The sequence below is a fragment of the Raphanus sativus genome, chromosome 3 (assembly GCF_000801105.2).
Source record: "Raphanus sativus cultivar WK10039 chromosome 3, ASM80110v3, whole genome shotgun sequence".
In the NCBI taxonomy this organism is placed as follows: Eukaryota; Viridiplantae; Streptophyta; class Magnoliopsida; order Brassicales; family Brassicaceae; genus Raphanus; species Raphanus sativus.
Window position 1 is genome coordinate 22,344,390 of NC_079513.1, and position 12,349 is coordinate 22,356,738.

At 36.2% G+C, this 12,349-nt stretch overlaps 2 protein-coding genes and 2 long non-coding RNA genes across 7 annotated transcripts; 2 read left to right on the forward strand and 2 right to left on the reverse strand.

The window, feature by feature from the left end:
• Nucleotides 1-1,850: 1,850 nt before the first annotated feature.
• On the forward strand, nt 1,851-3,653 carry LOC108843974 (E3 ubiquitin-protein ligase SIRP1). Its single transcript, XM_018617148.2, has 2 exons — nt 1,851-2,075; nt 2,313-3,653. Exon 2 carries the CDS (start codon nt 2,324-2,326, stop codon nt 3,467-3,469), a length of 1,146 nt encoding a protein of 381 aa, XP_018472650.2. The 5' UTR covers nt 1,851-2,075; nt 2,313-2,323; the 3' UTR covers nt 3,470-3,653.
• A 749-nt stretch (nt 3,654-4,402) lies between these two features.
• Nucleotides 4,403-7,558, reverse strand: LOC130509260 (probable pyruvate kinase, cytosolic isozyme). Its single transcript, XM_057005034.1, has 3 exons — nt 7,120-7,558; nt 5,540-6,001; nt 4,403-5,456 (listed from the first exon to the last, which is right to left on the reverse strand). The coding sequence occupies exons 1-3, from the start codon at nt 7,339-7,341 to the stop codon at nt 4,644-4,646; spliced, it is 1,497 nt and encodes a 498-aa protein (XP_056861014.1). The 5' UTR covers nt 7,342-7,558; the 3' UTR covers nt 4,403-4,643.
• Nucleotides 7,559-8,869: 1,311 nt separating this feature from the next.
• On the forward strand, nt 8,870-9,737 carry LOC130509261 (uncharacterized). Its single transcript, XR_008943383.1, has 2 exons — nt 8,870-9,350; nt 9,442-9,737. It is a non-coding gene; the product is annotated as an uncharacterized LOC130509261 (long non-coding RNA).
• Nucleotides 9,344-11,932, reverse strand: LOC108835844 (uncharacterized). 4 transcript variants are annotated; one of them, XR_008943381.1, is made up of 7 exons: nt 11,485-11,931; nt 11,147-11,390; nt 10,837-10,957; nt 10,524-10,721; nt 10,001-10,266; nt 9,841-9,914; nt 9,344-9,549 (listed from the first exon to the last, which is right to left on the reverse strand). It is a non-coding gene; the product is annotated as an uncharacterized LOC108835844 (long non-coding RNA). The 4 variants fall into 4 exon arrangements; XR_008943382.1 differs by lacking the exon at nt 9,344-9,549 and having other exon boundaries at nt 9,707-9,914; nt 10,001-10,229; nt 11,485-11,932; XR_001947020.2 differs by lacking the exon at nt 9,344-9,549 and having other exon boundaries at nt 9,707-9,914; nt 11,147-11,374.
• Between the last annotated feature and the right edge of the window lie 417 nt (nt 11,933-12,349).

Sequence of the window (12,349 nt, forward strand, 5' to 3'; positions counted from 1 at the left end):
TAAGATAATGTTTCAAGTAGATTTTGCCAAAAAAATTGTCCAAAAACAAGATTTTGCCAATATTTGTGTCATTATATACAGCATTTTTTTTGAAGATTTCTAATATAGAACTTTGGTCAATCTTTAGCATATTCGTTCACAATATATATGCTAAAGATTATTGACCAAAAAAAAGAGATTATTATACTACTAGCTAGATGAAGTTGTATTATTCCATATTATATATTTTCGTTCTTTGTCGTACGTGTGTTAAGTCAAATCACCATAAATTTCAATTTTGAGTAGTATAGATGTTGTTGTTTCAAAAAAAAAAGATAAAAAGAAAGAAAGAAAGAGTAGTATTTTATTGAGTATCATTGTATTGTGAATTATAAATATATAGCCTCGTTGAATCTTTTTAAATTGGTTTCAAAGAAATATAGTAGCCTACATTTCTATGTAAAATGCCATAAGAAAATTTTAACATAAGTTTTTCTTTCTTAAATGATTAGTAGATTAACAAAAAAGTAATAAACCATTTCCCTTGGGACATTTCAGAATTTTGCTATTACATTTTTTCTTTAACCTTTGTTCTTTCACCATGCTTCTAAATTTGTATATATGGCCTGAACAAAATATCACTATTGTGCAATTAGTCCAACTCATCAAATGTGGTATACTAATTCACTCACCGTGTTTAGCATAAGGATTCAATGATTTATCTTGTTTAACTCATAGTCATATAGTGATTGATTCTAGACTAATGCACAGACCGTGTTAAAGTCTTGTATTTCTTGAACTCTTTTTTGATCACACACATTATTGAAGAATGTAATGGATAGACTCGGTCCAGTTCCGTCAAAAGGAAGTTATCTACACTTCACGCGTTTATATAATTCAAACTTTTTCTTTATATATTATATAAAGTTTAATAATCTGAAAAGTCTACATCAAACGAATATTTATATACATATCATATGTAGATAGATACTTTTATATTCCCTTGCAAGTAGCATGTATAGTAGTCATCATAATATGACAAAACGAAATAAATGGAAATTAAAACGTAACTAAAACGGAGACCACAGGCGTTGATAATGAAATATCTATCTTATTAAAACAGAAACATTCTGTTGGACTTAACATTTATTTTGTAAGTTTTTAAATTAAATACACTTTTATACTTTATAGTTAAACCTACATTAAATCATTAATATTCTTTTCTTTATACTATTATCCATGTTTCCAAACAATATACTTATTTCTTTATACTACTATCAATGTTTCCAAACAATATATTTTTTATACTACTATCAATGTTTCCAAACAATACAATAATTAATCTTAGTTATTTTATATCTATCATTTTCTCTTTAAAATTTTGTAGAAACGTCATAATTTCATAAATTGCAAAATAATAAACTTTAAAATTTGGATTATAAGATTACAAATTATGAAACTATTATAATTTAAATCAAATTAGATTACATATCGGTCATCCAACAGTTCAATCGGTTAGTCTCGGATTTTAATGATATTTTTTTTAGTATGAATATTTTAAAAACCTAAATTGAATTGTCAGATCTCCGGATTAACCGGTATAATCACAATCGGGTTGAATTAAAAAACACTAAATTTAAATGCAAAAATATTCTAAATACACTCTTTAAAATTACCAAAATATTTGTTATATTATTAGTGAAATTTTTCATCGTAAAATATTCCGCGCTTCCAAGCGCGGGTCAAAATCTAGTTTAGTAATAAATCTCAAAATAAGTGATGGAAAAGACTATAATTAAACAAAAGTCTTAAATCAAGATTCTATTAATTTAATAACAGAATAAATGCTAATTAAGAAAAGTAAGAGGGAGGAAAGGGAGTTGGGGGGGTTTAGAAGAGGACGTGGTTGGGTTGTTTCGTTTCCATCCACTCTTTCTTTCTCTCTTGTTTGTTTCTTTCTCCAGCCCTTCGCCAGACCATCAAGGAGGGAGGACAACAAAAGCTTAGCTTTTTTCTGGGGTTTAATCAATCAAAGACGAACAGATTTGAATTTTTATTGGGTCTTCAGAGAAGAAGAAGCAGAGACATTTAAAAAGGTATGATCTTTCATTGGTTCTGGGTTTTGATTTCATGTTTTTAAGACAAGAGTAAAAAAAAAAAGACAAGAACTTTGTGTAAGAAGCTTGTCTGAATCTCGTATTTGATTGGTCTAAATCATTAAATCTTGGATAATTATGACAAAGTTGGTACTTTGAGATTTATACTATTGTAAAGTTTCAAACTTTACACGATTCTATTGGGTTTAGATCTGAATTGAAGACATGGTTTTGCAGGAGGGAAGACAATGGAGGAAACAATGGCGGCTAGGTATTGGTGTCACATGTGTTCACAGATGGTGAACCCCACAATGGAATCCGAGATCAAATGCCCCTTTTGCCAAAGCGGATTCGTCGAAGAAATGAGCGGTAACGGAGGCTTAAGAGACGTTCAAGACCCAGAAACGGAGTTTGGAACAACAGACCGTGCCATGTCTCTATGGGCACCAATCTTGCTCGGGATGATGAGCAGTCCTCGTAGACGAAGAAGGTTCAGAAGAGCAGAGCTCGGTTTAGAAGAAGAAGACAACAATGAAGACGATGATGATGTTGCTGATCGTCATCATCATCATCATCATCATAGAGCTAGAAGACACGGTGGAGAGATTGATTTGGACAGAGAGTTCGAATCTATCTTGAGGAGAAGACGGAGAAGCTCCGGGAATATACTGCAGCTGCTTCAAGGGATACGCGCAGGGATTGCTTCTGAGTATGAGAGCTCTGATAACAACGAGAGAGTCATCATGATCAATCCTTATAGCCAGTCCCTCGTTGTGAGAGGATCTTCTGATCAGACCCATTCTGCGTTGACTTCGCTTGGAGACTACTTCATTGGACCTGGTTTGGATCTTTTGCTTCAGCATTTGGCTGAGAACGATCCCAACAGGCAAGGGACTCCGCCTGCTCGTAAAGAAGCTGTTGAGGCTTTGCCGACGGTTAAGATAACGGAACCTTCGTTGCAGTGTTCGGTTTGTTTGGATGATTTTGAGAGAGGCGTTGATGAAGCGAAAGAGATGCCGTGTAAGCATAAGTTTCATGTCAAGTGTATTGTCCCCTGGCTTGAGCTTCATAACTCGTGTCCCGTGTGTCGGTTCGAGCTTCCTTCTGGTAATGATGATGGTGATGGTGAGAGTAAGGTTGAGTCAGGGGGAGGAGGAGCGAGGACGAGAAGTGTTCCTGAGAGTAGTGACAGAGAGGTTGTTGAGAGTGTGGGGGAGAGAGGAAGAGAGGATGATGCGAGGAGTGGGAATGGGAGAAGGTTCTCGATTCCATGGCCGTTCAGTGGTTTCTTCTCTTCCTCTTCTTCTTCCTCCTCGTCTTCTTCTTCGGCATCTGGATCATCTCAGTCTGGTGAGAACAATGTCTACTCAAGATCTTATGGTTCTTCTCGCTGATAAAAGAAGAAAACATCCAGAAACTTAAAAATCTTGTTGTCTTGTATTTTTCTCATGTTCTAGCTCTTTGATTTGTTTCCTTCTCTGCATTTCATTTTGCTGCTTTGTATGTACATAACAATGTTGTTCTTTTACTCATGAGTCATGACTGTTAAAAAAATAATCCATGGAGGTATTATATGTTTTTCTTCGTTTCAATCTCTTTCATTGTTTGCTATACAGAGATGATCAAATTGGGTTTGTGTGTTTTTGGTTTATACTGTTTTTGTTATTATAATTGCGACTTGTATATCAAACTTATGTCAAAATCATGAACACTAACTTTTGTCTCAGCAACAGATGGCCATATATATTTACTATAAATGTTCTAAAAGTTTCGACGTGAAATTTTAATGCATCCATGATCCATCTCATCTTCAGCATTGAACATTTGAATGTGAAGCTTGTGGGACTGAATTTGTACAGATAAACTGAGAAAATTTAAAAATTTAAACGTTGGTGCTATATTAATTATGAGTTTAACCGACACTGAAAATTATTCAGAAATGGAAAATTATTATGTTTATGTATTGAATCATAGGAACTTAAGTTAAAAGAAATAGAACGATCAATTATTGGCCAATGGCCAGGATGGGTTCTGTATGGGCGATAATGATTCAAATCTTTCATGTACAGATGAAGACAGTTCGTATTATTTTGTTCGAGACTTTTTTAATATTGAAATTATAATGAAGCCCACATAGTGATGATTAAACTTTTTTTTTGTCGGAGTGACTTTGTATGGGCGAATGCTTCATGCGCTGTCTCTTTCTTTTTGTCTTCATGCTCGTTCTTTCCCAAAAACAAGATCATGAAATATATAAATGACCATTATCTCTAACGTACTATAATATAAGTATATAACAGAAACAATAAGAAAGAAAAACAAAGGAATCATGATAATAGATACGTGTATGATTGATTAGTTCCATACAACCAAATATAAACCAAAATAAAGAGCCGTAAGTGGATTCACTGGTCACCACAGTAGTCATTCAAAAAATAAACTTGAGTTTTCTATTTCAAGATTTGTAGTCCCAATCTTGAATAAAATGTATAATAAAACCGCTCATACTTGCGTTTCCACCGAACGCCAAAAACGTGAATTTCTTTTTAAGATGGTGAATCATCATCATCACTTGACGGTCAAGATCTTGATAAGGGAAGCATTACCAACTCGGAGCAGAGCAACAACAGAGTCTCCAGTCTTACACAGCTGCTTCTCTTTCCCATGCTGAGTCGCAAACTCGATAGCTTCTTCTGTCGACTCATCATGCGAGGCTCTTGCAGACCCTGCGTACAGCACCGGGATCAGACCACGGAATATGAGGCTGTGCCTCGCCGGGGATTCGTCGCTGCAAGACCAGTCAAAGAAGTCGGTTTTCATCTCGGGAACAACGACTGATAAGATAGGCATCCCTGGCCTGTACTTAGCCACAAGCCTCGCCGTGCTTCCTCCCCTGGTCAGGACCATGATGAGAGTGGCTCTAGCCGAGTTAGCTGTTCTCACTGCAGAAGAGGCCAGCGACTCAAGCGGGGACATTGGAACCGGAGAGTACTGCATGATTCTCTTGAAGACGTCTCCGTAGTCAAGCGTGCTCTCCGCTTCAACGCATATCTTAGCCATTGTACGCACAGCTAGCTCAGGGTAAGCTCCAGCTGCGGTCTCTCCGCTGAGCATGACGCAGTCGGTGCCGTCGAGGACTGCGTTCGCTACGTCGGTGGCTTCAGCTCTCGTGGGTCGAGGGGATTTGATCATGGACTCGAGCATCTGAGTCGCTGTGACCACTGGTTTTCCCTGGATGTTGCATTTGTAGATCATAACTTTCTGAGCTAAGAAGATCTTCTCAATCGGGATCTCCATGCCGAGATCTCCTCTTGCGATCATAAAGGCGTCGGAGTTGACCAAGATGTCATCGAAGTTGGCCACACCTTCTTGGTTCTCAACCTAATCCAAACAAAACCAAACGCAATCAAACCATGTGTTCCTGTAGTTTCTGAAACAGTTGAAGAGGGGTTTGGTTAACGTACCTTTGACATGAGAAGAATGTTCTTGGCATGATCTCCGAGTAGTTTCCTGACCTGAACCAAGTCCGAACCTTTTCTGACAAAAGACAGAGCGATCATGTCGATTTGATTGGGAACACCCCACTTCATGATGTCTTCTTTGTCTTTCTCAGTTAGAGTTGGGAGATCCACAACGACACCAGGGAGATTAACGTTCTTCCTCTCACCGAGCATCGCAGAGTTCTCGCAGCGGCAACGGACTGTGCCGTTCTCTGTGTCACAAGAGAGGACAAGTAGCGAGATTGTACCGTCGGCACAGAGTATAACCATCCCCGGGTTCACATCTTCGGCCAGCTTCTTGTAACTCATGCAGATCGTTTCCTCGTCTCCCTGCAAGTCGTAGTCAGTGGAAACGGTGATCTCTTGGCCTTGTGTCAACTGGATTGGTTTCCCATCCTTCAAGAAACCGGTTCGGATTTCTGGACCCTGTAACAGAAAATACAGAACCGTCTCGTTAGTTTAATCGGATAAACAAAATGGATTTGCCTCAGCTTAGACATTTACATATACAAAACAGAAGTTAATATGAGAAATATTCAACTGAAACAGCAAAATATTTAAGAGGATCAACTGAAACTTGGGTATAACTTATACTTCACACAGTAACTACATTCTCTGGCCAAGAATCCATAATCACAGACAAGGGAACAATTCAAGAACATTGTCTATCAACACAATCTTCTTCCGACCCAACAATCATAAGTCTCTTGTTTCTTTAATAGAGGACATGCCTGCCTCAATCTAAACATACACAAAGCAGGTGTGACATTTATATAAACGATGTCAAGCAGAAAAAAATAATTAAAACCAATCTAAGTTGAACTTTGGTTATAAAGTTCTATACACCACATAATTAACTTCTCTAGGCATAGAAACCATAATTACACAGACCAGAGAGAACAATTCACGAACATCATCTATCAAATTTATAATAACATGATAGTAAAAAAAAAGTGATTAACATATACATCACTAAAAATAATCAGAGTCTCAGAGTTGAACATAGTCTAATTTTAAGAGATCCCATCTTCTACATTTGGTCTCTACAACAAGCTTCAACTCTTCTCAACTGAACTGGTCTAATTCAAGTTAAACATTTAAGCTATTTAAAAAAAGAAAAGAAAAACAGAGTCTCACAGATCTAGATTTATGATCTAGAACAAAATTTACTAGTAATTCCCAGAATGTAATAAACCCAAACGAATAGTGTTTTGTAAGAGTTCTTCTTCACTACTAGAATTGGAATTAAAAAAAAAAAAATATATATATATATATATATATATATAACCAAAGGAAATGGCATAAAGAGACAAAGCAGTAGTAAACATAAACCAAAATAGATGACTACAAAAGAGGCAATACAATACGTTCATGATTCAATAACAGCAATAAACATATACGCGTCACTGTTCCAGATCGAAAAGCCAATCAGAAACCAAAGCAAAAACTGCAGAAAAAAAAACCTCGCAAACCCTAAAAAAAAGTCAGATCACAGTCGAATCCAGATCAAAATAAGAGAGATGGTCAGTGACTGACTGACTGACCTTGGTGTCGAGCATGACGGCGCAGAGGATGCCAGTGTTGAGCATGGCTTGACGGAGGTTATCGAGAGTCTCCTGGTGGTACTCGTGAGATCCGTGAGAGAAGTTGAACCTAGCGACGTTCATACCGGCCTTGAGGAGCTTCTCCACCATCTCAACGGATCTGGAAGCGGGACCGAGGGTACACACGATCTTCGTCTTCGGCTTTTGCTCTATCATCGCCATCTTTTGTTAGAGAAAAAGCAGACGAGATTTCAAAGGGCTGAAATAAAAATACAACAAGCGAGGATCGCTCTGATGATAGTAGAGACAGAGAGATTTAAGGGGGAGAGAGAGAGAGATCTGGCTTGGGGACTAGGAAAAGTAGAGAGAGATTCAGGGGATTATGAGGAAGTGTTTGAGTCTCGCCTTTTTGACTTGGGAGAAAATGGGAAATCGAAGGTCGCTGGTTTAGATTGGGTCAACATTTGACCGATACTATTTGTTGATTACCACCGGTTTAGTTTCTCATAAAGTAGTCTCAGTCACCGCACGTTGATTGGCGTATTTGTCTCATTTACTTTTTTCTGCCTTCTCGAACCATTGTCGGGCCGTGGTTTTCAAAACATAAATATCTCAGATTTGATTTTTTCCTAGTCAAAAATATCTTCTTTCGACAGAAATATTTATTATCTGAACAATTTTAAGATGTATGATCTTTCAAAAAAAGAGATATATATATATACTAGTGGTATTCCGGCGCTACGCGCCGGGTTCGTACATTTTATTTTTATATAAACTTATTCTTATATAAATTTACAATTCATTTTTTGGTTTTAGTAAATAAATATGTTCATAAATATGATAATAGAAATTTGTCGAGAATGAGAATTTACGATCTATTTGATTGTGGTTAGTGACCATATTATATTATTTTGTTTGAAGTTTCTTAATTCAAAGTGGAATAGTATGTAACTAAACGATTCAATAAAAATTAACATAAAAAACTGATAATTGTAACAAAGTTAATTTAATTAGAATGGAAACATAAAGTAAAGTTGATGTTTTGTTTAGAGAATATATTTATCATGTTAAGTACCATGTGTTTAGTATATAGAAGGAACGACACCTGAAATTCTATTTTTCAGATTAATCTTAATTTAGACGTTTGTAATAAAGTTTTGTTTGTATATTTTTCTTATTTGATTTTTATTAAGGAACTCATACTGTCAATGAAACATATTACCAGATGAGGATTTTTTTTGGAAATTAAAACGAAAATCAAGAACAGTACGTAGATGAAACTGCAAAATTGGAACATAAATAACCCCTTATAATTATAATAATGCTGAATCATAGATGATTTTTCTTACAAACGGGATAGCTCATATTTGTATGAAGCAAGATCAATGCAGCGGAAATGGAAAGTATGACCGCAAGCAAGAGAAGATAGATAAGTTCTATTATTGTAATTTCTGAAACATGCAGTGCATATATCGTTTTCTTCTTCTGTGATTGAAGGCCTATTAATTACCTTAAGATTGTTGATGATATGGTCGACGTCAAGTTTTGCAGTCACATTTTAGTTGTAGTCTATGATGGTAAGAATAATTTGAAGATCATCAATTTTGTTATTGTTTTCGGCTGTTAGTAATTTTTAATTAATAAATTACAGTTGATATTCAACACATAAATAACAAATTATTGTTTTTGTTTTATATTTTTGGATTTATTTGTATTAATATTTTTAATTTTTTTTTAAACTTATTATGTTTAAATAATATGAAAAGTAGGAATTGATTCCTTGTGAAACATTTTCTAGACACCGTACAAATATAATATTGCTTTTAGAAATATATGTACTCATTATTTAAAATGTTAATATATTAGAGAAATAACTTCTGATATTGATTTTTATTTTGTCTTATTATTTATAAACAAATATATTTTATACTTTGAAAAAAATATTATAAATTATTATTAAAATGGTTTTATTTATTTATTGGATATTCTTGTTTTATCCAAAATAGTATATATGTAATGTTTTAGATTATTCCCAGTAAAATTATATGCTAACAAAAGTTCCCTTGTGGAAGTCAATCCCGTCGTTCTTTTGAAACTTCAGTCGTTGATAATGTGTGTTTTGAATGTTTACTTCTAATCAGATCGTGTTGGTGAATAAAATTCTTTAAGTCACTGATTCATCAACTTGGACCTCTCAAGAAATAGAAAGTAAAGACAATGAGTTGTTTAAGGTGAACGTTAGTCTATAATACATATTCTTGTCTATTATATACTTTTTTAATTCTTGTCTGATATCATTCCCCTTGGTTCTATAAAACACAGGTGAATGTCTTACAACCTTTGCGAAAGCCTAGGTGGCCTTTTGGTCCAGCATCGATAGCCGTATAGATGAACGTTCTCATGTCATCATTTTCTTTTAATTGTTGCAGTCTGTATATCAAAGTAAGAATGAGTACAGGAGGTGGTAGTCAAAAATAACCGGGCTTCAGAAGAATTATATCAGTGATGTGGTTTATTGAACTCGCATTTACAGTTTTTTCACAGCCCCATAATGGTTGCCATTGTTAAGATTCTATAGTGGTAGAAGGAGAATCAAAACCAAAGATTTTTTGGGTTAATGCTAGTGGTTAATGCTCGGCATAGAAGTTATACGAAATTAGTTACAGAACAAAAGTCCACTCCGGAGTCTGGAAAAATAAAGCTTTAGAAGATGGTAATCACCTTCGATTTTGGGGTTAATGCTGGCTCCACACCCACCGCCGCCGTGAAGTTGGCTGGCTTGGACGTCAAAAAAACTGACACAAACAATGAAAGAGCGGTAAGAAACTTGTATTTACCACGTGCTTAAACACTTGCTGAAGCTGTGAGTAAGGATGATTACCACGGGCTTACACGTAGTAGTCGGCGAATCTTTAACCAAAGCGTTTGCCAAATTTCTTAAATATCTTGCGCAGACCAATGGCGTTCAACTCAACGAATACCAGAAGCTGTAGAAGATCTCTTCCAACATCTCTGTATGATTCTCGTAGGTGAACAATTTTGATATGTTTGGCTGCGCAAGTACATCATCATGCGTTCCCTCAGTGTGGCTAGTTTTCCTGCGAGCAACCCTTGTTGTTCCAACATGAAAATGACAGTTTTCTCAATCTACAAGACGATGAGTCAGTTTCAATATCAGGTAGTTCCTATCTCATCATAAAAATGGTACATTTTTTGTCGAGCAAAGGGCAGTTTTTTTAAAAAAATCCTAAAGTGGAAAGGAGAGAGAAGAACAGATTCAAGCAATGCTTGACACATTCTAAGTTAGTAAGACTAAACAACCCCTATGATGTTTGCGAAGAGAAAGTTAGACGTCGCTCAGTGTAACGCTGGCGATGGTGGATAAAGAAAAATTTTAGACTCACCCGGCAACCGAGTATTTGTATTTGCCAATGATATCAACGGTCTGTAGTTTTGGAACCAAAAGAGCTCCATGGGAATAGCAGTGGGTGGAGTGGTAATTTCATCAAACTTTGTAAGATTGGTGAAGCGAATGGAGATGGATGAATCTGAGAGCTTGAAGTGAATGTTGCTTCTCGTAACATCAAGAGGATTTCATTTACCTACCAGATCAATAACGAACCAGAGTGAAGAGAGGCTTCCTCCATGGCATAAGCCAGCAAAAGAAGCAAGATACCCAAAATCCACAACTGCTTTGAATTTGCGTAATGAAAGTACCTTTTTGTCGCAAGAATACCCAAAACGGCTACTTGAAATCAAGTTCAGTATATCCCCAGATTTCAGAACCTTTGAATTTCTCAATGCCCATGAATTTGTTTTTGCAAGCACCTGTACTCTCCTGAAAAAAATAATGTCAATTTGAAGCTCTAAAAGAAACAGATAATAACCATTTAGAAGAACACACAACATCTGAGATACAAAAACAATGATGATGATCCAAGCTTTACTCCCATGCTTTAAAAACTAATCCAAGCTAGAACATTGAAGATAGATTGTGGATATGGTTTAGACTGATTGATCTTCGTACCTTTTGGAGGAGAGCAGGTATAGCAATCTGGAGATCGATGTATTTCTGAGAAACTTTGCACATCTCAACAGATATGATGGTGTTTAAACTCTGTAACTTCTCGTGAGATCCGGTATTTCATTATATATCCCAGGAGCATCAGTTTCCATTGGGAGCTCGAGTCTTGGCTTAGCTCTATTAAACTTTCACCACTTAAGCATGCATCTAGCCGATGTACATAAATAGATCCTGGAAGGAGCGATGACTGTTAATCGAAAATATGACAACATATTAGAGAAGCAACATGGTGTTCTAAATAAAGTCAGATTCTATCATCAAGGGGGCATGAAGAGCTAGACCTTTTCATCAAGAACATGTTGACTCTCATCAGCTCTCCTCCTTTCTTGACATTGTGTGCTCCCCAGAAACGCTGGAGAGGCGTCACCACCGTCTGAGACAACGGCCAAACTTTAAATCAGAAATAAGGATATGGGATGACACCATCCTTGCAGGCTGTGATTGTAAGGAAGGAATATGATTGAATCTCGTGCGGTCTTCATCTCTATTTATAGTTTCATGAATTAGGGCTTTGAGATGGAAGTTGAGAAAGGGGTCATTAAAGTCGACTTTGTAGCAGAGTTGAACGGAGATAGTTAATGCAGAGGCGTTATGAATGGATTCAATGAGGACCAAAAGCGTTACACACATGGTTCTGAAATCGCCGTGTAAGCAAGGCACGGAGAAGACTGACGACGCAAGAAGAGGAAGAAGGTGAGAATGGGCTGACATTTTGTTTATTTTCTGGCCCAAATTAATAATTTGACGCCCACATATTAATCATTTAAGATAGCCCATCTGTAATACCAGCGAAAATCAACAAAAGTAAACGCGTGATATACACGGACAGCACAGCGAGCCGACACGTGTCGCAAAAAGCCCCCTCTCTCTTGGGCGACGTGGACGCAGGAAAAGGCAGATTTCCCAACTTTATTGTATTAGATATATATACAACTTTGATTTATACAGTATAATTTAAAATCGCAAAGAAATTGTTGTAGTAAAATAATAAATTTTAAAATCTGTAGTTGATACTGGTTTTGAATAGTGTTAAATGCAATCATTTGTTTCCGTTAACGAAACTATGTTCGGAGTTTTTGGTCTCTTCGGAAATGGGATCTTAAAAGTTTCTGATTATTTTCTTTCTAAATGATGCAAAAACGAGCA